Source organism: Larus michahellis, chromosome 5, assembly GCF_964199755.1.
Source record: "Larus michahellis chromosome 5, bLarMic1.1, whole genome shotgun sequence".
In the NCBI taxonomy this organism is placed as follows: domain Eukaryota; kingdom Metazoa; phylum Chordata; class Aves; order Charadriiformes; family Laridae; genus Larus; species Larus michahellis.
This window is the reverse complement of record NC_133900.1, coordinates 58,868,988-58,892,146: the sequence shown is the minus strand read 5'-3', so window position 1 is coordinate 58,892,146 and position 23,159 is coordinate 58,868,988. Positions and strand designations below refer to the sequence as shown.

Below are 23,159 nucleotides of genomic sequence, written 5' to 3'. Positions count from 1 at the left end.
TACCACTTTTATTGAAGTAAACAATCAAGGGAATAGAGGGTTGCAGAAAAGATTTACCCCAGATGCATTTGTAATAATAGATGGAAAAACAGCCTTTGCTTTGACAGCTACAGAACCCAATGTATCAAAAGAAGAACATGTCACACAAAAGAACATTTTCCTCCTCTCATGATTTTTGCTATCTATTTGAAAACAATCAAGTACAGCTTGACATGTGATATGTGGGAACTGTATTTAAACTAGCATGACATGGTAAGGGCAAGCACCTCCCATGGGACATTTCGCATTTCTATTTTTCCATCTTCTCTTTGTGTCTTTTTCTTCCTTTTAAGCACGTCTCATGGCAGGAAAATATTAAAAAATTGGACCAGACAGTGTGCTTCAGAAATAGGCCCTTTGGTGAACTTGAAGAGCTCAAAGAAGAGGGAATCTGGCAGACACTGATTAAATGAAAGTTTCATTGCTAAAGGGAAAAGTATTCTAATAGCACAAATCTGTAGAGTTCCCTCCTATGGTTATGGCTTCCCCTTGCAATCATATCTTCTGCAGGGATGTCCTGAGTGGGGCACAGTCCCTCTCCCCCAGTTCACTCACATCTGAAATACCAGTCACATCTGACTCCTGTTGTACCACACGTGATGTGGCTCATTTTCAGGGTGTCGACAAAACAACTAGGACCAAAGCTAAGGCAGAAAGACCAAAGAGTTCACCACTAGCCCCGGACTAGGATATAATTCTGTTGTCCTAAAAAAGCTGGTGTTCCTGTGCCTGAACAGGGTAGGAATTTCCCCTACGAAATTGGAAAAGATCTTCACACTGCTTTGACTCCCACATGTTTGCCAAGAACAAGGCATTTCGATCCCTGGTAGACACTTCCACTAAGGGAAGGCTGAACTGGTGCCTTGCCAGCAATCGGCTGGAATTTTAATTCATTTACATTACAACAAGGAACAGAAAATATCTTCTTGCTCACAAAAAACCAGAACAGGTCTGTCCGTCCTAACCCAACTGTTTGCCATCTTATATGCAAGGTTTCTCCTCCACATCCTCAGTGAAACGGGATAAAGCTATGAAGAGGACAATAGATTTTCTAGATGCTCTTCCCACAGCAAAATGGAAATAAAAGCTCTAGCATGCTTGGAGACAACAGGGGTGAGAGGTGATATTCTTACAGTCGGGTTACTAGAGCTAGAAGACCAGGAGTTATTCAAGAACAGAGGTATAACATAGGAGAGGGAGCAGGCAGGACAGGACAGGACCTGACTTGAGCGGAGAAAGGAGACTTCAGGGAAAGATCTGAGGGAGGGGAGGGAGGGAAGCAAAACAGTGGGAGAGGAAGGAGGAAAGAGCATAAGGAAAGGCATGATTAACAACTTGCAACAATACGCAGTGTGAGGGATGCAATCTGAGTACACGATTCAGTTATATGGTACGTTTAGTTCTAATCCAGTATTTTGTGCTGCTGTTGTGCAGCTGATATTAAAATGAGGATGACAGGAGGAAGAAGATTTGTTCCACTGCCTCTGGGCAGTGGATCTAACAGAAATATCCTCCTCTGGGAGAAGTCACTCCATAAAGTTCCTTTTAGTGCAGGTTACAAAGATGACCCGCACCTTGATCCAAAATTCACATTAATCAGACTTCTCCACTTGATCAGCTAGAATATAAATGAGCACGCCTGCTTTATGCTCATGCCAAAACATGTATAATGAGAATGTGGAAAATACACAGGGTTCCTGCTGAGCAGAAAAGGTTCCAGAATGAATTTCCTTGTATGATAATGGAAACATAGCAGTCTCCTCAAAACAGATTAAATTCCCTTTGAAGTGAACAGTATGAATAAAGAAATAGCTGCTTCGTCTTCCTGAAACCATCAAGGAATTCTGTAAGAAACTGAATTTTGTAGACAACAAACTTGCAACTCACAAGCTACAGCATATAGAGGACTGAATCTTATATCACTACTTTGGAATAACTTTTATATCATGTGAGGGTTCACTGCAAGAAGGAAATCATTGATATAGTCAGACGAAGGCTACAGGAAAAAAATTAACTGACTCCTCTTTATTCAACTGCAATGAAGGACAGAGGCTTTCTTTAGAAAGCCAGACAGAATTTTCCATAACAAGTTCATAAAAAGCCCAAATTTCTCATCTTTCTTATTTCAATACATGCTGATGTGATACTTCATTTTTACCACTGCGTGGGACTTGAGTTTTTGCAATTTTTAAGCACTTTCAAAAAATAAACTTCTGCATAACGTATCTTCCCAAACCTCGCTGTTCCCTCTGTTTTCCACAGAGGTTTGTTCCAGCTCCTAATTTTGTCTGCATCTCACACCTACATTCTAGCCTAGTCCTAGAAAGATTCACTGACTAGTAGTTGAAATCAATAGCAATTCATAGAAGCTGCCAAGGCTTCAGTTTAGGGTAATTGATTACTGTGGTCCTGCTGAGGCTCTACGCTTTTAATATAAGCATTTCTGTGAGTGGTTTCCTCTGTTAGCCATTTAGTGCACACTATTTTCATTACAAGAAGGGAACTGTGATGCTTACAAATCAAGCTCTACCAGTTTTACACTTCCTACATGGTGGTTATATCATTCCTATAGCGTGTACCAGCTGAGGGAATTAATTCCAAATGGCTACAGTTTTCTTCCAGTCTTCTCCTCCCATCAGGGGAGCAGAGACAGAATCAGGCCTCAGTACGCTTGATAACACCATGATGTGATTACATCAATCTTATTATGAAAGAAATAAGCAGGCCCTAACTTTTAAATAACCACCCACTTACTCCTTTTTTCTCACTTTCCTAAAGATGCGCCATATATTTTCACTGCTGAATGACAATTGGATAGCGTTCAACTTCCGAATCTCTGTCTTTAAGACTTGTTGTCCAAGAGTCAAGGGTTTCTGGAATGGATTGTCAATAGGTTAATGGATTTGGCCTTTTCTTCAAATTCCAGTGTTTTACCTTAGGCAGAGAGATGACCCAGTATTTACCTAACAGCCACAGTGTCGACGCTTTTTATCACACAGCATTCACCCACCGCTCCACTAAAAGCGTGTACTGTATGGGTTATATTAAAAGCCTGGAGAGTTACAATTACATTGTCTGTACCATGTGACTCTTCTGAACCACAAAAGCAGAAACTGCTGCAAAAGTGTGGGCTCCTTCAAGCTGCCTTGGACCTAATATCTGCTAATGCAAGGTATTGATCCGTACTTAGTAGTAAAATGTCAGCCCGACTCCATTTATAGTTCCATGGTCTTTATAACAGCAATTCTTTAGACAACATACTGGAGTTGGGAACTCTGTCAACAGTCCCATAGTGGTTGTGATTTGCTGAAAATATCAATTTAAATGGTTTGATTTTCATTGGCAATAAAACGTCTCCATCAAAGGTGTTTAGATAGTGCCATTATGACAGTACAAAGGCTTCTAACAGCTTTTTTTCTGTATTTTTCCTCATATCACGATTATGAGATACATAAAGAGTAAAAACTGCTATGAGCTTTTAGCTCTGTGTGGAAGGCCAAGTCATAGACAATTATGTTAGGTGCTGTGCAAACATAAAGTAAAGGGATTGTTCATAATATAAAGAACAAGTACAAAGTGCATACAAAGAAAAGATTAAGTAATGGTAACAGTTCTGCGGACTTCTGAGATTTCTTAACTCAAGGATTACAGCCTAAGTTACGTGAAAAAGAAATGTTACCAGCAGAAGAAAAGACATGGTCATAGCTAAGAGGCTCCAATAGCAACAAACTTTCCAGCTACTCAGACAGACTACCCACAAAACAGAATTTGGCCATGTTAGGTAAACAAGAGGTAGAAAAGCCAAGCTACTGTTGAGATCTAGCTCACACAGAGATAGGATGATATATTGAGTACATCCTCCTGTCTTATTTTAACACACATTCATACAGCGTGGATACTGAGGTGGTCTGCGTGCCGGAGTGGTGCTCCTTGGGCCTCACATTTACGCTCAGCATACCACTGCCGGCACAAGATGGCCTGTGCTGCCTCACAACCTAATATCTAAAGCTTCAGTCAGACTCATGCCTAATTTAGCTTTCTATTTCTGTCCTCTGTCGTGGTTTTGGTCAAATTGGCCAATGGTGGGTGACAGATGCTCCCCCCAGTCTCTTGTGCATGGAGAGGAGGAGTAGAGATAAAGAGATGTACGAGTTTAGAAGAAACCAAAGTACTTTAATGAACTATTAATAATAAAATAAAAAGGAAAATAATTAAATAGATACAGTATATACAAAACCGTATTAAGCTCTCAGGATGATGTCACCAGCAGGCACTAGGTAAGTCCCAGGATGGACTCAGTGATGAGTGGGAACCAGGTTCCAGAGTTGGAGTCAGGAACACACTGATCGGGATCAAAGGCAGACAAACAGACAGGGTCCTCCTCGGATGTCAGCCATTGAAGGAAGAGAGTTGACCCTTTGATCCCTCATCTTTTATACTGAGCATGGGGCAGATGGGATGGAATACCCTGTTGGTCAGTTTTGGGTCACCTCTCCTGTTCGGTCCTCCCCACAGGTGCGACCCCTCTACGCTTTTCCGCTTCCAACCCTCCAACGGGACACATAACAAAATTAGCTGACCTTGATTGTTATAGCAGTAAGTATAAGCAAGAGCCTCTCTGCATACCATTCCTTGGCACAAACTGTCTTATCACTCTGAACGAACCATTTTAGACACAACATGCTGTTAATTTCAGAGAATCAGGAGAGGCCTAGCTAAGAAAATAAAATTACTGAACAGAAAGTTGGTTCAGTTTTACCTCAAACCAGGACATCTCTAACACCATAAAACTTACAACACAAGGAGCACAGAGGTGAACATTCAGACCCTTTAAATGTGTTTAGGAACCAAGATGTCACTGGTTTAACTGTCAGCTGACAGGGACCAGAGACCCTCAGGACTAAGGGACTAACAAGATTTGTTCAATGCCAAACAGGAAGCCAAGGACAGTACTTAAATACCAAACTTCTGAACCAAAGCTGCAACTCCTGGACTTTCTGTATCAAGTTTCATCCACAATTGGAGATATCTGGCAAGAAATTAAAAGCAGTAGTAGGAAATATTTTCCATTCAGTAAGGTCAAAGCAAAGGAGAGTCAGTATTGGCATCAATGTTTTACAGATAATGAAACTAAGGCATGAAGTGGCAAAGATTTGGCAAAGGTCAGTTTAAGGGCCAGCAAGAGCAATAGTTCTGGATTCTGCTTTAGTGGTCTCTCCCCCTCCCTACCCACAGTTCTCCAGGCATGTGAGTATTCACTCAGTTCTTTTCTTGGTTAGTTGGTTTTGAGAGGTTCTTTTGTTACTATTACATTTATCTTGTGGAATTTTTCCCCAGAATGCAGACCAGTCCAAAGACTCATTCTGAATTGGAGAGATCTCATTCTGATCTTTGTACATCAGAATTATTTTGCATTCCTATTATGTTGGTAGAATATAATCAGAAAGCAGCAAGAAAGTCCCAAGTCTCCATTAAGCAAATGCTACTTGAAAAAAGAATCAACGTATTTCAAATGTACTTAGTCAAATTTTAGGAAATTGCTTTTACTGCCCTACATTCAGTAAACGTCACAGACTTTGCTGTATGCCAGTTGAAGAAAAACAGATCTGATATCGAAGAGAAACTGCCTATGGAATAGTTGCAACATTTGAATAAGTGTTGAAAGCAGAGAATTGTAGAATAGCACTGCTAGGAAATAAGAGTATTTAAAATGGTGCAAGTCACATCCATCTTTCTCATAGACAGGCCTGTTCATATACATTGCAACCATTAACTTAGAGAATAATGAATTTAGAAGTAGATACTGGAGAAATTTAATTTATTTAAGAAATTAATTTTTGACTTGTGTTTCAGAATAGAACAACCACATTTTCATCTGTAGACACAGTCACGCATGCCTGTGTTAGCCACAACCATAAGCACATTCAAATTTTCATGAGCAAATAAATCATTACCTGCATATACACAGCTGAGAGCAAAATTAAGTGGATGAGTCAACAGAGGAAGACCTGTCTTCATAAATGCACATATGTATTTTTCTTTGTACAGTATTCAATCCTTGAAAGGCTGCAAAGTCATATTTAGTTTATATATTTGCATATTAATTAATTATTATTTTATTGTGGGATGCTTAATGTTACATTTGGAACGTATCGAATACCAGAAGAACCTCAGGTACATATAGATTATTAATAGAAGAGACCTATTAAGTCACCTAGCTCAGCTTCTCCAGGCAGTACTCTTCTATGTAGTACGATAAGTGGCACCATGTACCACATACTAACTAGAAAGGTCTCCAAGAAAAGAGTGCAACTTTAACATAATAAGGCAAGGACAAATTATAAACTAAAGCAATATCACCTCATCATTCACAAACCTGCTTTCCTAAAAACAATGAGGTGTTTAAAAGAGAACTGAGAGGGACCTACTTGGTTTGCTGAATCCAGTCCCTCATAATATGGTGAAATACAATATACATAATTTCCTAAACTCCATCTTAAAAGTAGCCAGGGATTTTGTCCCACATAACTTACAGGAAAAAAGACATAGAAATTTCTTCTCGATAATTATTAAAATCCCATGCAGCTGAAGAAGATCTGCCTATTAAAAGGCAGACACAGAACTTCCAGCTGGAGGGTATACACTCTTTAGAGCATTTTGGTGGGGATTTTTCTTTCCCTATATGCAATTTATTCTTCCATATACCTTGCAGAAAACCCCAATACAGCAGTATTTGTACCCCAGTAGAGCAGAATAATTCCATATTTGAACTGAAGTTACAATTCAAGTCACAAAGGACTTATTTTTTGCAAAACTGAGCTAGCTACAAGTGTCTTCTAGAGCATAACGCTCTTCCTTTCCCTGAATGTTTGTTATGGAAGCAGTCAAATGTAACTATCTTCAAAAATACCCAGATAACTTCTGAAAAACAGGTTCATTAAAATACCATTCAGAATTTATACTGATATTTCTGCCTGTAACTAACTTTGCACTGCCAAGAAATCCTTGAACATGAGCACTGTGAAAATGAATATGAGGAACAGATTCAGTTCTCAAGAGAAACTCCATAGTGAAATTTTTCCAAATCATCTATATTAAATTATATAAGACACTTGATTAAAACCTTGGCAGGACTGATTATCTAGTTGATTAATTTATGTGAAAGAATTTACAAAAATGCCCATCAGCTTGGTCTCTAGGCACTGCAGAGAAATACGGATTCCAGGAGTCTGAGACACCAAGATCATTCTCCAAGGCAAAGGGGTTCAATATTCACAGCTGTATGCCTGCTTCTTTGCTTGATCTCTTTCAGAACATTGATTCCAGACAAGTCACATAGCTTGTAGTCAGTATGAAAACAGTCAAAATAGTCTTATTCTTAACTGTTAGTGTTGTAACTTTGTTAAAGTCCATATTGCCTTTATTTACAGAGCATTTTTATGCCAAAGGCCCTAAAAGCGACCTCCCTTAACTGTCGCAATTTCATATGCAATGGCACTACTGAAGTGCAGTCCTTGCCATTGTGTATTACAAAAACAGAAAAGAGAGAAATGCCCACATCATTGAGAAGTACCCTCAATAGTGAGAAAAGCTTCCACAGTCTCAGGTTTTAAAGACTCAAACAGAACACAAAGGCACAGACTGCAACATCTGCAATACCGGAGATGATCATGTGAGGGTTTTTATGACACCTCTGTTCTTGGACGGAATAATCTTCAAGCTAAAAGATTTTAGCCAATGAGCAAAGCAAGTTATATTTTCTTCTTTATGTTAATACTCTGCAAAAGATTGTGCTTTGCAAGGTTAATTTCAAGTCCAAACTCACATGGGAACGAGAATAATTAGACTCATTTAAGAGAATTCTCCCCTCTGGCAGAGCTGATTAAATTATTTATACATTATCTTTTCGTATAATTGTACCTAGAACTGTGTAAATGGTTTTTTTGTCAAACTTTCAATAAATTTGTAATACGTGTTTTTCAAGTCGGATACACCACCTGCACCTGTGACAATAGAGAATGGCTCATTTTTAAAATGCTTCAATGAGAAATTAAACCAGAGGGAAACAGAAGCATGCAATTTAAAAGCTTCCACAATGACACCATACTGATTAAAACTCATCAACTGAAGAAATAAAATTAGTAAGACAATAAATCTTGGACTGAATTCTGTAACCCATTTCCACAGGAATAACTTCAGTGACTGCAGCCACATTACACTAAAATATGAGTGCTACTTAGCTGAGTATCAGCTCCGTGAAGTGACCCTTTATCTGTAATTTAATATTCCTTGCTATCGTTCCCAAGTCCCTCTTTGCCAAGGAACTCAGACTCCTGATAAAACCTGAAAATTCTAGTGGAATAAACCACTATGGTGAAAAAGGAAGTCTGTTTGGTGATGCTAACATTCATTTCAGCTCTACTAAGTGCTCTTTCTCTCTTCAATAGCAATAAACCTGAGAAAGCCCGAGAGAATGATATTTTAAAGGGCATTCCTGGTCCAAAATAGTAACTTGTTTGCTACAATCAGAAGAATAACAGTCCCAATTAAATTGGAAAGCAATCGGCTCTAAGGAGATCTGTGAAAAGACATCTTTGCACCTATTGTAAAATTCTAAGTACCTTCTACAGTTGCATTGTCTAGGTCACTCTACAAACACATGAATACAATGGAATCCCAGTGTTGTTCTTTAATGTACTATTAAAGAGTTCTGAAACGGCTTTTACAGGCCCAGGATTTCACACTATTCTTTATCATTTGCTGCAACTCCAGTCAATTCTCTTTTTCCTTTTTGCAATTCACTATACAGTTTTAAAAACCAAGAGTATTTTAATGCCTCTGGCTATGTTTTTCCTTACCTCTGCAGCAACTGAATAATGGGTATGGCTCTCCGTTTGGGGACAACTGCATTAGAAAGGACAGAGGGTTAGATAAAGAAATCCATTAAAAGGATAACATAATCACATACTTATTCATTCAAGTTGTGTATGGACAGGAGTGATAAGTAGGAAAATTATGTATTCTGATTAACGAATTAATATTTTTATTAAACAATAAATCTGTAGTGCAGTAATTATCCCAAGGCTACAGCTATGGTCAAATCACCTTAAATTAACTTCTTTACAAGCAACTCCAGAAAAAGAAAGCGACTGGAATTTGCCAAGAATGCAAAGGCCTCAGCTATAATTAGTTTTTCACAGCCGGGCTCAACTCTTCCAATTTATTTATTTTTGGAGGACGGCTAGATAGGGAATATTTTCATAGCACTATCCCATGCCCTGAAGACACTGATATCTGACACTCCAGCCATGTATTGTTTGCTTTTGCTGCAATGTACGTTTCAGCTGTCTGGCAGGAGGGTCTCAGTCAGTGATTCAATGCTAAAATACTGTTTAACTAGCTCTGATATCACTCCTTTGGCTATCAGATGTGCTCTGTCATCCAGTTCTCTCTGACTGGCTGATAGTCAGATTCCTGAGACAGGAGTCTATTTAAGGTGATGAGAAGAGTTAAAAAGCAATTGTTTCTGACAAGGATCATAAACTATCCTCTGGCAAGAAACAAAACCAAACAAAAGTCTTGAAAGACTACTTTTGCAAATTTATTCATGGTTTTCAGAGCTCCCTAAATCTGGACCTAAAGTTTTCTAAAAGATGTTGAGACTTCTCTGTAGTTCTTGAAAAAAAAATAATCTTTAAGGTCCATATAGTCTCTAGTCACATAGTCTTACTGCTATAATTATTCTCTATTATTTGAATTACAGCAGTTAGTTATAAAGACTGCAATTTGCACAAGATAACGTATAAACACACAACTGTTCCTGCTCTGAAAAGCTTAAAAACTGTACTCAATTAAGATATTCTACAACAGATGATGACCACATCAGAAATAATGTTGTGTCCAAACTGGATGTAGTTTAACCTCAAGAGAAGCAGAAGAGCCAATTCAACGCCTGTTGTAGAAGCTGTATCTATATTAGTGTCTACAAGACGAAGTCATTTAGGTGATCCTAGAAATGCAGTTCTCTCTTGGCACTTTGCATTAGGGACACACAGAATTTTTCTTACAAATGAGACTGTTGAGACTTCATGAAAGGCGCCCTTTTACTATAGGGACTCTATACAGTTCAGAGAAGATGACAACTTACAGTTACACATACTTACCTGATTACTAATTTTATTCCTCTATTGACACTAAAAACATTTCTTGTTTGGTTTTAGTAAGAGAATCCCTACTGCATTATTCCTAACAGACAGCCAAAACACACATCAAGGACTTTCCCAGCTACATTTCTAAAATCCTTATTCTGGTGGTCACATGAGATATTTCATTTAAAGCTTAAAATTCTTTACCTTATGCCACATTTGACTACGGTGGTTACAAAGAACAGGTGCCTGATGCATTGTTTAATTACACAGCTACAGAGCCAGCGTGGTCCCCAGTCTAGCAGTGAGAGACTTCTTTCTTCCTTTTATATTCTTCTTAATTATTATTTATCTAGTATTACATATCCAATTAGTGTGGACCCCTACAGAATCTAAAACAGTTTAAAGAAAAAATCAGGCTTTATTTGATCATTGTTATCTAGTAACACTGCTCAACAGCTCCGTTAAAATGATGACTGGGTTTATTCTGTTAATCTGTTCTTTCTCCAGTTTACTGTATATTAAAATATTCTTTTTACAGTGTATACACAATTTTTGCATTGGAACTCTGTGTAGCTTTGCTTGTACACATAGGTAAGGTGTGGTATGTAGTTAATATTTTAACATAAAGTGGTTACTGTACTTTGTTTAAACCATCACAGTTTGAGGCTTAATGTTATAAACATCATATAAAGTATATGCAAATTGATACATGAAAAAAAAATATAAAAGATACCAAAATGCATCTCACTATACCTTTTTTGTGTCCAAAAACATTGATTAAATTTACTTTAAGTCTTACATCGGCTAACAAAGATTCAGTCACCTTCCTAGCTCTTGGATCTCCTAGGATGATGCATAAACTCGATATTTGGAAGTTCAAGCTATCAAACCCACCTGACTACAAATCTGTGTCTTGATTTCCAGTGGGGCTTATTTCAGATACCATTATTTGTGAACTTCTCAGCACAATGAGGAAGTCCTAAATCATTAAAAGATTTCCTAAAAAAAAAAAAAGTCCTAAACAACTAAAGAAAGCACAAAGCGTTTTTTACTTTCATGCAATCAATAACGTATTTCCGAATAAGCCCATCAAGAGGAAAATAAAAGGAAAATATTAGAATTCAGGTGGGTCAGCACTTTAGACAAGAAATAACATATATGTACTTCACCTTGACAATAGCAAAACATCCTTCTTTCCTCTTCAGTAACTAGTGTAGTCAGATCTAATAGTATAGTCACACTTACTTTTCCAGGTCCACAATACTAATTGAAAAAGCCCCAAAATACTGTATGGAACAGCCCAGCTCAGGCTACCATTTATAAATTTGATGTGTTTGTTAAGCTTTAAGTCAGTATGGAAAAAGCATGAAAACTCTAGTCAGATATGAAAGACACCTCAGACCTCCTTACAAAACAGAACTTTATCCTCTAGTTTTCTGGGGCATCTGAAAAAGACGATATGAATTGCTTATACTACTTAATGCAAAGAATCTTTCCAGAGATGAGAGACTACTTTTCACGATTTCAATAACTCCCTTAAGCACCCTTAAAAAACAAGCTGAAATTAATCACTAATCATTGTTAAACGGATAACCATGAATTTCCATCTACTTCTCCACTGTTTCAGATAAGAGTAACTTAATCGGGAAATTCGTGGGAGTGATAAGCAGGCTTAGGTACTATGACACTTTTCCTAAATTCATCATCAAATGACTAAATGCTAAGCATTGTCAATGTAAAGATTAATTTCAGTCGACAACAAAGGTTTTGCTTCTGATTACCTTTTGCAAGGTGAGAATTGTCATGGATTTTTTTAAGAACACTAAATTATTTTTCTCTGTCCATTAAAGCAAGTGATCTCTAGCAAAAAGCCTCTGTTGGTTCTCAGCGAAATTCCATCCCATTGCATTCTGGCAGTTAAGAGATCTTTATGGAGCAAAAATGCACTGACTTATATTTTTCCAAAACAAAACACCTTCTTACCATTCTTCATTGCTGTTACCTGTTTTACAGGACTATTCTCTCCTCCTTGCTTTGCCACTTTATCTAATGCAGAATTAGAGTATGGATGGAAGTAATGGAAAGTGGGAGCTCACCAGGCAACACTCAGATTCTGGGCTGAAATTACAGCAAACTTATTTGGTCTAACAGTCTTTGTTTAATTGAGTATAAAGTGGGGATAAGACTGACTAACCTCAAAATTTTATTAAAATTATTTTAAAATATTTTTATTGCAAACTATTTGGTTGTGTTAAAGTATGCCAAGTACTTCAGTAATACAAAGGAGGAAAGACCTCTATCATGACTCTTTACAATGTAGTTATCAGCAGGTGAGAAATAGCAAGGCAGCAAAGAACATAACAGTTAATTATTGATACTTCGTGTGAACTTCATGTATTGACAAGTTTCATGCAATAGCATTTCTTCTTTTTTATCCCTTTTCCTCTACATACTGGCCTTCCCCATGGCTTTGCAAGATAGGAGCCTTTAATCAGCATTTCTAGTAGTTTACCTCAAATTACAGTAGAATTCAACATTTATCAAAACACATAGAAAACCTCCAGTTGACAGTACTCAGATGTGACTTAGGTGTCAAAAATCTTTATTTTTACTAGTGTCAACTCTTATTTTTACTAGAAGGTCGGTATTCCCCTGCTGAAAAAAAGTGGGGACTAAAGAGTGCATTACATCAATCCAGAATCTAATCAGCTTGTTGAAAATAGCCGTCTTCTCATCCGTTGTTCAGGTAGGTGTGTTTTAATTAGAAAAGCAAAGTAACCATTTGTCAATAGATAAACTTTAAAAGAGCTCAACAAACCATGAAAACAGGGTACATAGTACCTTGCAATCCTCTACTTCTAACTTACAGACCTGATTTTAGCTTTGCAGACGTTTTCATTCTCCTTTAAAGAGAGAGACAGAGACAATGCATGTGGGAGAGGGACAGACTCTGGGAAGTAAAGAATACAAGAACACAAATTTGAGGAAAAGCTACTCAAATGTTGCTGGTAGCAACTCAGCTAGAATATTACTCCATGGTATAATACATGATACGGATGGGCAGAATCTTTCTTGACAGAATAGGAAGTGCTAAAATGTATTACACAGAGCTCTCAAGAGAAATAATGTTTGCCATCTCTCCAAACAGAAAGTGTATGCTTGAGGAAAGCAGTGCTGCGGGTGGAGGTGGCAGCAGGTTCTCACACAGTAAACGCATTTTTTCACGAGTGCAGAAAATGCATCCTCGTGCACACAGCTTGTGCACAGCCATCCTGGCTGAGGAATTTTTATAGAAACAACCTTATCACACTCAAGGGCTTAAACTTGCCAGCTTACAGCTCCCCAAATGCCAAGAGAATACTGCAGATTTGCTTTCAGTTTAGCATTCAAATGCTTAGCACTGATGCATGTAACAGGGATTTTGTAAGGCTAGCTATCTTCCCCAGCCTGGGGGCTGCTCCCACAGCACTATATATGCCCTATATATGCACAATATATGCCCTATATATGCACTATATTCAGGTGCACAATGGGCTGCCACAGACTTGGTCTCCATCAATGTACCATGTTATTTTCGCTTTTCGATTTATTTTCTTTTTTGTTGTTGTTTACTTCTTAAGTAAATTAATTTCCCCAAGATACAGTGCCTAACAATCTGACTATCCATGATATGCTTCAAATACTGGAATACATTAGACTATAAGAAGGCCCTATGGTGATTTGCTAATTAGCTTAACACTTTTGGGACACGGAAGAAGGAATTTTTTATTAAAACAGGATAACCCTGGACTATATCGATCTGACTGAGAAATGAGTATTTTAGTCAAGATGAGTCTCAAGATGAGTACATGCTGGAAACGGTGATGTTGTTTCCATAGCAATGTCATGACAGCCTCTAGAGTGAAATAGTGCGCTACCAGGAAATGAAGGGAGTTCAAGTGCTATGAGCTACATAGTTCTGTGAGCAATCCCAATACATTCTCATAAAGAATATTTAGTACAGCTAGATAGTCCAAAGATTGCTGCTGATATGAAGTAAGCCTTATCAGTATGCTTCCAGCAGTCCTGTTTTCTCATTCACTGCACCCAAGATGACTTATCTAAAGGCTTAAGCTATGGGCAACACTGCTAAGCCATTTCAGACCAAACATTAACAAATAGAGTAACCTTTACTTCACTTCTTTTCCAGTGAGGAGTCTCATCCATAATTAAGGACACCGACTCTCGTTCTCCATAACACAACCAAACACATTAAACCTTTTAGCGAAGAAAAGCCTCACATGTGCAATTATTTACCAGCTGACCTTCCCCCTTCCTCTTCTCTCACCTCCTCCTCTCCCTTGCCTCCCCTGCCCGACTGATACTGAGCAGATCTGCTTGCAAGTGGGAAGCAATTTACTGAAGTCTTGCATATTCCTCATGACAATTTACACAGACATAGCATAAAACTTACTTGCCTGCTTTTTACCCCAGTTAGTGTTTATGCTAATACAGAAGCAAACCAGAAAACCACTAATTGTATTTTATTTGCCTAAGGCTTTACCTAAGGCAAATATTCTGGTCAAATTCTGCAAAGCTGATTTAAAACATTTTCCAAAGGAGACAGAAAGAGAATTAACTTAAGATCTGCATTGCTTTGTGTTTTCATTTTCAAAGAAATGAACAGTCCTCAGTGATTTGTAAAACTGCTAAAATAATGATTATAACCCAACTGTTCTCAAATAAAATTCTACAAGACAAAATACTTTACTTGAAAAACACCCTGGCATACTGCTGCTGATCCATTCTTTCTCCAGCATTTCCCATGCAATTTGTAAAGACGGTCAAACATGAGCTGAATGTCCAGAAACTCTACCACTGTATTTGTTGTTTGTGTCATTGTCACAAGCAGCCTCTTGGGTAAACAGATTGTAGTTCATTATATGTAGCAGTGCTGCCTCTGAGGGAAAGCAGAAAGTCAAATACACATCCCTGACAGATCCCTTATTAACAAATGCCACTTCAAACCAAAATGTTTTCTGTTTATTGTTTTAAACATGTATTTCAAGGAATCAAGCCTTGCATGTCAAACAGCAAGATGCTTCATTTCCATTTTGCAAAGATGTGAAGCAAGCATTTCTGAAACTGCCTGAGCCCCCTCCTGCCTGTCCCCCCTAAGTGTGTTGCAGAAGGCACCAAGCCCAGCAACATTCATTTATAATTTAAACTGTTTGCTTGGCAGAATTTTTTCATCTTAATATCTTTAGTCCTAATTGCAATCGGCACACCCAATGTTTTTCCCAGAAGCTCATCTAATTCCAGGAGAGTTTTATGGAACTGGGTATTCTGTAGGACAGAAATGCAATTTCTTTATGGGACAAATGTTGGAATCTAGTGGAAAACGTGCCCCTGGAATTTTACAATGTCTTACAGGGCTCTGCATGGACAAAAAGATACCTGTGGAAAGACAGATGCAAATTTAACTTACTTATCTCCCCATCTTCCAGCTATTGTGGCCTCCCAGTTAATTCCCCAATACGAACAATATTCTGTAACTACCTCACCTTCTTTTGGAATGCTTATCTCAACTTTTCTGTTTATCAAAGAATTAAGTAAAAGTAATCTGCCTGATGACCTGTCTTGGACAACTGAGCACAGAGACAGCTTGTATTGTCTGTGACAAACGGACACAGCCTATTTAACTCAGTCTGCTCTCTTGAATACATACTGGCATCCAGCCACAAAAGTCAATCTACTGCCAGGTGAGCAAGAACAGGTTGCCCCTAGCATCAATCATCCCTTTACCTAGTGTTCATTCCTATCACTGCCTAAACTCTCTCATCACAGTTCTCACGGATGTTCATTCATGTGTATCTAAAAGAAGCAGCAATATCTGTATCCCAATCCAGGACAGAAATCCAGTTATCCCAAAGCCACCCATGTAAGCATCCCAAAGCCACCATCTCAGATACAGGAAAAGTTTCCTACCCTAAACCTCAGAAACACACTCTTCATTTCCCCCCTCATCATCACCCTTGGAACATACTCAGAAATTGAGCGTGCTACTATACATTGTATCATGTTTTAAGAGTTAAAACAATGATTCAATCACAAACTCTAAACCACTTTTTATCAGTAAATATTCAACGACAGGAGTGTGCTAATGCTTGAAACAGAGTCCGTGCAGTTGTCAGTGAATACAACAGTTGAATATGCAGGAGTAGAAGCACTAACATCCTAAACGGTTATTCAATCTCAAATAATTTTGCTGTCCATGCTTTTCCATCAAGACATATGGTAGCAGTTGAAAATCGCAAGTCTGTTTTTCAGCTCTTTCCTAGTATATTGCTAGAATTTGAAATATCATTGGAGGCCAAGTACTTCTGAAGCCTACATACAAGTGTTTCCATACAAAGGGCAAATGAAATGTTGCTAATCAGGGCTATGAAATGTATAGCTTTCATAAGCAATTTCTTTACATCTTCTGCCTCCATTTCCTCATCCACAAAATGGCAGACAAATTCATTTATCTACCAGCCTCTTAATCTTTTGTAAGGATAAATTGATCAACATATATAAAGATGTGAAGATAAAAAGCTCTGCATAAATGCTAAGAATTGTTTTACACTACCATATTCACAATAATTTTGTTCTGATTGTATCAATACTCCCCTAGTAAGCCTTTTCTTTTCAAGACTTTACACATATTGGGGGTTTAAAAACTCATTTGGGGCTGATATTTCTGTCAGTAAGCTCTTAGCGTGGCAAATGACAATAAAACCTCGTGTTGTGCTCACAAACTGTAATAACTATTTATTTGGGTTTTTAAAACTGGTCAGAAACATTTCTCTTGGCAATCTATAGTTTATAAAACAGCTTTTAACACAATAAAAGGGACTGCCAAAAACAAAGACTTATCTTGTGTAAGTATTCTGGAATGTGATCTGATTATCATACACAGACATGCAGAGATTGCTGTGCCTGGTCTCACTCACTGCTTTGCTTTAGAAGAAAGAGGACAATGCACAGTAGAGAAGAACAGACAGTTGCCAGGTATATAGGTGTCCAGGATAGGGACAAGACTGTCGGGTGAAGCTATAGCGAGGATGACACTGTCAGAAACCACGCTGCTACTCCACATAGGCATGCTGGAAAACAATTTTCTCCACTCTGTTCTCTCTTACTAAAGAATGGAAGTACAGTTGCTTGGATATCGAAGGCTGGACTTTGATGAACCACATATAAATTGGTCCTATATAAACAGTAACATTAAAGAGGGCACCATTTAACTTGCTTAATCTAGACAGGTGAAAGACAGAAAAAGAAGATGAATTTGGAAATAAATTGAGGAGGTACTCCCTACAATCCCTAGGGTAAAGGCATCTGTCACTTGATCCTGCAAAGGCAGTTTTTTAAGGACAGAGTTGTTTGATTTAATGAAAATGTTTCCTGTCACATTAGCAAAGCCTGGGTTAAGCTCCACAGATGATCTGGCCTACGAAGGAAGAAATATAAACAACCACCAGAGACAGGGAGAACACCCTGTCACACTGGTGCTTTCTTTTAGGAATTTGCCCCCAGTAGGACAACTTCACTTTGACATCTAATAGTCCCTCATACAAATCCACAGAGAAATATGCTTCTAACTCCTTTTGAAATGCTTAAAAAGAAATCACCAAAGGAACACAACATTCTGAGCTGGCCCCATAACCTATTTCTTTTCTTAGTGGCCCTTTTATGTTCTGAAAAACACAGACAATCACTTTTCTTGGCTACATTTTCTTTCGCTTCTCCTCCAAGCCACCCCATTGTAGTGCAAGGGGCAGCCTCACAGATGACCAGAATGATCCCGCAACACAGCTTTCAGGATGATGCCAGCACCTGCTACAGCAATGACTGCATTAATCACAGACATAACTCCTCACATGAAGCAGCTGAGCCTTACCCCCCAAACCGTGCACTTCTTGGACATTAGGGTTCTGGGAAGCAGGGTGATGGAGAACAGGGGGCATGGTCATGGTAAGGACTAACCTTTCAGCAAAAGAAGGTGGAGTAGCTCAGTGTGAAATGTCTTCAGGAAATAACAGTACAGAGTATTCTAATCAGGTGGACAGTTACCATTCCTATGGTATGTATTTTCCTATTTCCTATTTACTTGTCATTAACCAACTCCAAGACTGTAATTCTTCACATAAAATTCCCTGATTTTTGCAACCCCTTAGCTGTCTCCCATGATATCTGAGCATTTTCTGTTACAAATACTGCAGAGATTCTGATAAATAAAGGTATATTTTAAAATCTGCAGAAAAATATTTCAAAACAGCCCTCTTAAGCCCCACTAATACTATCAACACTGAGCAAGGAACCACAATAAAGGATACTGAAGCTCCTATCTGTGATTGCTAAATGCCAGAGGTTAATCCTGAGATCATCCGCTGACATGTATGTCTCACAATCACTGTTGACGGATATTGAGTTGACATGATAGGTGTGACCATTAGCAAAGATTCTCCGTGGAGTGACTTCTACCATCAAATCCATAGGCTTCAATACAGGCACCTGCCAAAAAAACCAAAACACAAACCAGAAAGGGAATAAAATTTTAAATTATTTTTGCCAGGGTGATGAGAGTTTCAATGGAGAGCGAGCATTCAAAGACTGTAACATTACAAACTTCTCCACAGTGTATGGAAGCTGAATTTCCCCATGGATGAATTGCTGGGCAAGGCCAACCCTGCAAGGGAGAAAGGGAGAGACAAGAGAACCATGGACAATCAGGCAGAGCAATGGAAAGCCTGGACTGTGGGAAGGGAGGCACTGGAAAGCCTGCAGTATAGAAAGGGAGGCACTGGAAAGCCTGGACTGTGGAAAGGGAGGCACTGGCAGCTACCCCAGAACAGGCCAGTCCTACAGCAGGAGCTACTGTCCCACATATGCAGGAGGCTCTGGCTCTGACAAGCAGCAAAGTCCCAGTATTTTGCTTTTGCCAAAGAGTTTGCTGTTCGTTGTAAATCACTTACACTATTTATTTTGCTACTTGATGTCTCTATTTTAAAAAAGTCAAGTGGTGAAAAGGTTATCATCTCAGCAAAATATATAAATAAAGTCTTGGAAAACAAAGCCAACATGTATATACCGTACCTACACACATACTCCTGAAAAGCCAAGACCACAGACTATCACTCATCATTGCGCCCTTGTTATTTCCCTGTGTGTCACTTCAGTGTCATGCTTCAATAACTAGACACTGTCAATTTATTCTCTATTGTTAAAGCATTAAACGCTGTAAGGCTGTGGTCCATGATTGGGACTATTTGATGTTGTTGAACATGCATCAGAAACAATACATCATACATCATTTCACAAGATAGTTTAAAGAGGAACTTAACCATAAGAAGTTAAAGCTTTGAGTTTAGCTTGCCACTAAAGGAACAAAACAATAGTCCGCTCAGTGTTCGAATTCTCAGACTATAAGCAATCTGGAATCGTTTTGTTTGCCTAATCATACAGAATGGATAAATATTCCATTAATATAGATATCTTTACACTTTGGAGGCTTTTTTCATAATAGACAATATTGGCCTGGTTTGCAGGTGGGGGTTGTTTGTTTGCTTTTAGTAATAAAGAAATGCTAGCTTTTACACCACGTAGCCTTTCAGTTCTAACCTTTAGCCACTTCTTTTGCCAAAACACCTGGAGTTGATTCAGCCATTAAAGTGTGAGAGCAAAAATCTATTACGTTGTCATACACGCTTATATGAGTTCTGTGACTGCGTCTGTTCAGCAATGCAGAACCTGACATTCACTGGAGCACAGGCTACTGCAAATCCCACTCTTCAGATAGACAGAAGATAATTCTTTTATACTACTGAAATAAAGATGAGACTGAAATTTGGTGTACTGTCTTTAACTCAGTTGCTCTGAATGAGGCAAGAACATTGTTTAATATTAATTACAAGCTTCTGCATTCTTGCTTCCAGCACACCAGGCTAAATAATCCCGTGTGAAAGCACTTTAAGTCATGCTGATAGAATTTTATCAGGAAGAATAAAACTGACATAAACCCTCTAAACATATTTGCGTTGTTCTCTATATAAAATAAAGTATTTGTGACTTGAAAATGTGTGACATATTCAAGACCGTTATCGGTCAGCTAAAACATCAATGAGAATAATCATACATATGCTTATCATTAGGTACATATTTACATCTCTTACCGAGTTAGCACCCGTGACTACCTTCTTCACACAGAAAACAACTGGATTTTGGACAATGACAGCAGTTTACCTGCAGTGATGTTACTGTAGAAAGATCTTTAAGTTTTCCTTCTTCATCTTTTAAGTTGTACCCCTCTGGTCTCTTATCTCTTTCAGTAATTTTCCATAACTTGATTGTTTTGTCTTTAAAAGAAAAAACAAACAACTGTCAGCATATGAATTCTGAATGCGTTACTCACCTTTCACAATATATTCCTTAATGAAGTTTCTACACCTTCATTAGACAAGTCCCACGCTGAAGCAGTCTGGGTCACTTAATTTTGCACATCCAGAAAATGTTGCCAACAGAAAAAATACTCATAAAGCACATCCCATATCTTCAAAACGAGCCAGAGGTTCCTGGCAGCTGACAGACCATGTAGAGCATGTGCTGCTCTCGGATCCAACTTGGCAGTTTGCGGGTGGAATAGACCAAAAACACTCAATGCTCACTGCTGAACTTCAGTTTGACAATTTGACTTTGCAAGGAAATAATCTTGATATTATAACCAGTTTTCTAGGTTACTTATAAACAGCACAAGAAGAGCATAGAGTGGACAGTCAGACCAATGATACCTGCCTAGCCCATTGTGGGAATGGGCAGTGGTGTATTGGTGTAACACCAGGAGCTCCAGCAAATGTAAGGCTGTGGAAAAATGAGACATTTCTCCCTCCTAAGGGAAAGTGTCTGAGAAATAACATAGAAAAAAAAAAAACCTGAGAGAATTGTGTTGTAAGGGTAAGAGAGAGAAATGGGGAGAAAAATATATTAAATCTTACATGGAATGGAATTAAATCTAAACTTGCCCTTTTTCATGATGGGTGAAGCATATGCTGATAGAGTAAGCATGCCTCTTATTTAGCAAAGAGCTTCTGAAGCCAACAAATATAAGTTTGAAACATTACAGATGGAGTTTGTCCTTGGTTTTGTAGTAGCTGAAAATGCAGTTTTCTCTAACTTTGATTGTCCACTCCCACTCTGGTCATGCACCCAGCCTGCCAACCCCAACACTCTCTAGGCTGAAAAATCAATGCCAACTCTTCTCCTGCAAAAAATCTGTCCCCGAGCTTCTAATGGTTGTTTCATTCATCTGTTCATGGAGCAGCCGAAGCCTTTCCAAAGCTTCTGCACTTCAGCTGCCACCACAGCTTTCATTGACCTCAGTTCCTGCATCATTTCTGATTTCGTCCCACTTTCTTCCTTTACCCCTGTTTCCCCAAGTACATCAAAGAGCATAATTCTTTCCCCAGTTTGGCTGATCCAGATACCTCTTTTCAAATGCTAGTACAAATAATTTTAAAGGCAGGATAGGAATACATGAATCACTTTGCATTTCTATAGCAACTTTAACTTTGACCTTTTTTTATTTCAAAATCAATCCCTCCAGCACTCTGAGTGTTTTTACTATTATGCAACTCCTAACGATATTGATGTGTTAATTTGCAAGCAACAAAAATATTACAGTTGTTAAAATCTACAGAACAAGAGGTTAGTTCAATCTGCAACTAAAAAGCTCCATTTAGATATTCAATACATTTCATTTGTATTGGTCACATTAATTAATTACTAAAAATACATATAGGCCATGTCATACACTTTTTATTTTTATTACATGTAAATAGTGCATTCCTGCTTATCTATTCTAAAATTTATAAATACAGCATTGTAAAATGAATTATAAGAAAAAACACAAACAATTTTCCATTGTTGGACTTGACTGCTATTGATAAACCTATCCCGTTACTGAGTGAAAACTATTTTATCAGAGTTAAGGGTATTACATGTGTTGGTTTTCTTCTCCTTCATCTGCCTCTGGACTTTAAAAACTCCCTAGAAATTCTAAGCACGCTTACATTTCGCAAAATATAGAAACATCTCTGTGAGGTTCAGTATTCATTCTGTCTCAAGGGTGTTGTGAAGTTTAAATTAATTAATGTCTGGTAAGCAGTCATAAATCCTCAGATGAAAGGATCTGTATGGGACAAATTCTGATCTACCCGATGCAGTTCACATCGAAAGTGGCCCCAATATATTCTGGTACAAAAGGTACCAATGCATCCTAATAATTTATTATTATACTACAAAATCAGTTCAGTTTACAGTGCAAACCAGAAATTTGCTAACTGCAAGCACTGTAAATCCACAGTGGGGTTCAAAAGCCTTAGTGGTTTCCTTCTGCTTCCACTAACTAAGAGGCTGCAATCAAAACTTAGCTGATCACTTGTTGGTAACGTATGACCTGGAAAGGAATCAAGATCCCCTCTGAGAGAGGTGACCTGTGCAGGAACAGCTTCAGACAAAAGTTTTCCTTAGAAGGACAGAAAAAGATTTGGGCAGGTGCAGACTTGTCAAGTCTCATATATTGAGGGTGAGATTTAGACAGACTCTTCTCTCATGTTCCCTAACAGAGGGATGCTCCTCCCAGAAAATTTAATGGGCACTGTCCATGTGCCTGCGGAAAGAAAGGGTGCTGTTTCACAGTTATTTTTCTGACCAAAACTGCTTTAGAACCTAACCCACCAGAGAGCAAAACATCACAAATCGCATCAAAACATCAGGCTCAGAAATTAATAAATATAAACCAGTACTCAAGATGTTTCTACAACCTGCCCAATATGAGCATGTGTGACAGGTAATGCCCTCATACTCTACAAGTTAGGGAAAATTCTACAGGCATGGAATTGATATACATTGTCAATGACTTCTCAAAGGTAACCTGTGAATCAGCGAGGAATT

General features: G+C 38.3%; 1 protein-coding gene across 11 annotated transcripts in view; it reads right to left on the bottom strand.

Annotated features, from left to right (window-relative positions):
- Positions 1–23,159, bottom strand: part of PPP2R2C (protein phosphatase 2 regulatory subunit Bgamma) — a 199,009-nt gene that overhangs the window by 34,810 nt on the left and 141,040 nt on the right. For all 11 annotated transcript variants that reach the window (XM_074587542.1, XM_074587537.1, XM_074587547.1 and 8 more), the window contains 2 exons: positions 20,454–20,566; positions 18,548–18,725 (listed from right to left, as the gene is read on the bottom strand). In XM_074587542.1, the coding sequence (XP_074443643.1) occupies positions 18,548–18,725; positions 20,454–20,566 (291 nt within the window). The remainder of the gene's footprint in view (positions 1–18,547; positions 18,726–20,453; positions 20,567–23,159) is intronic.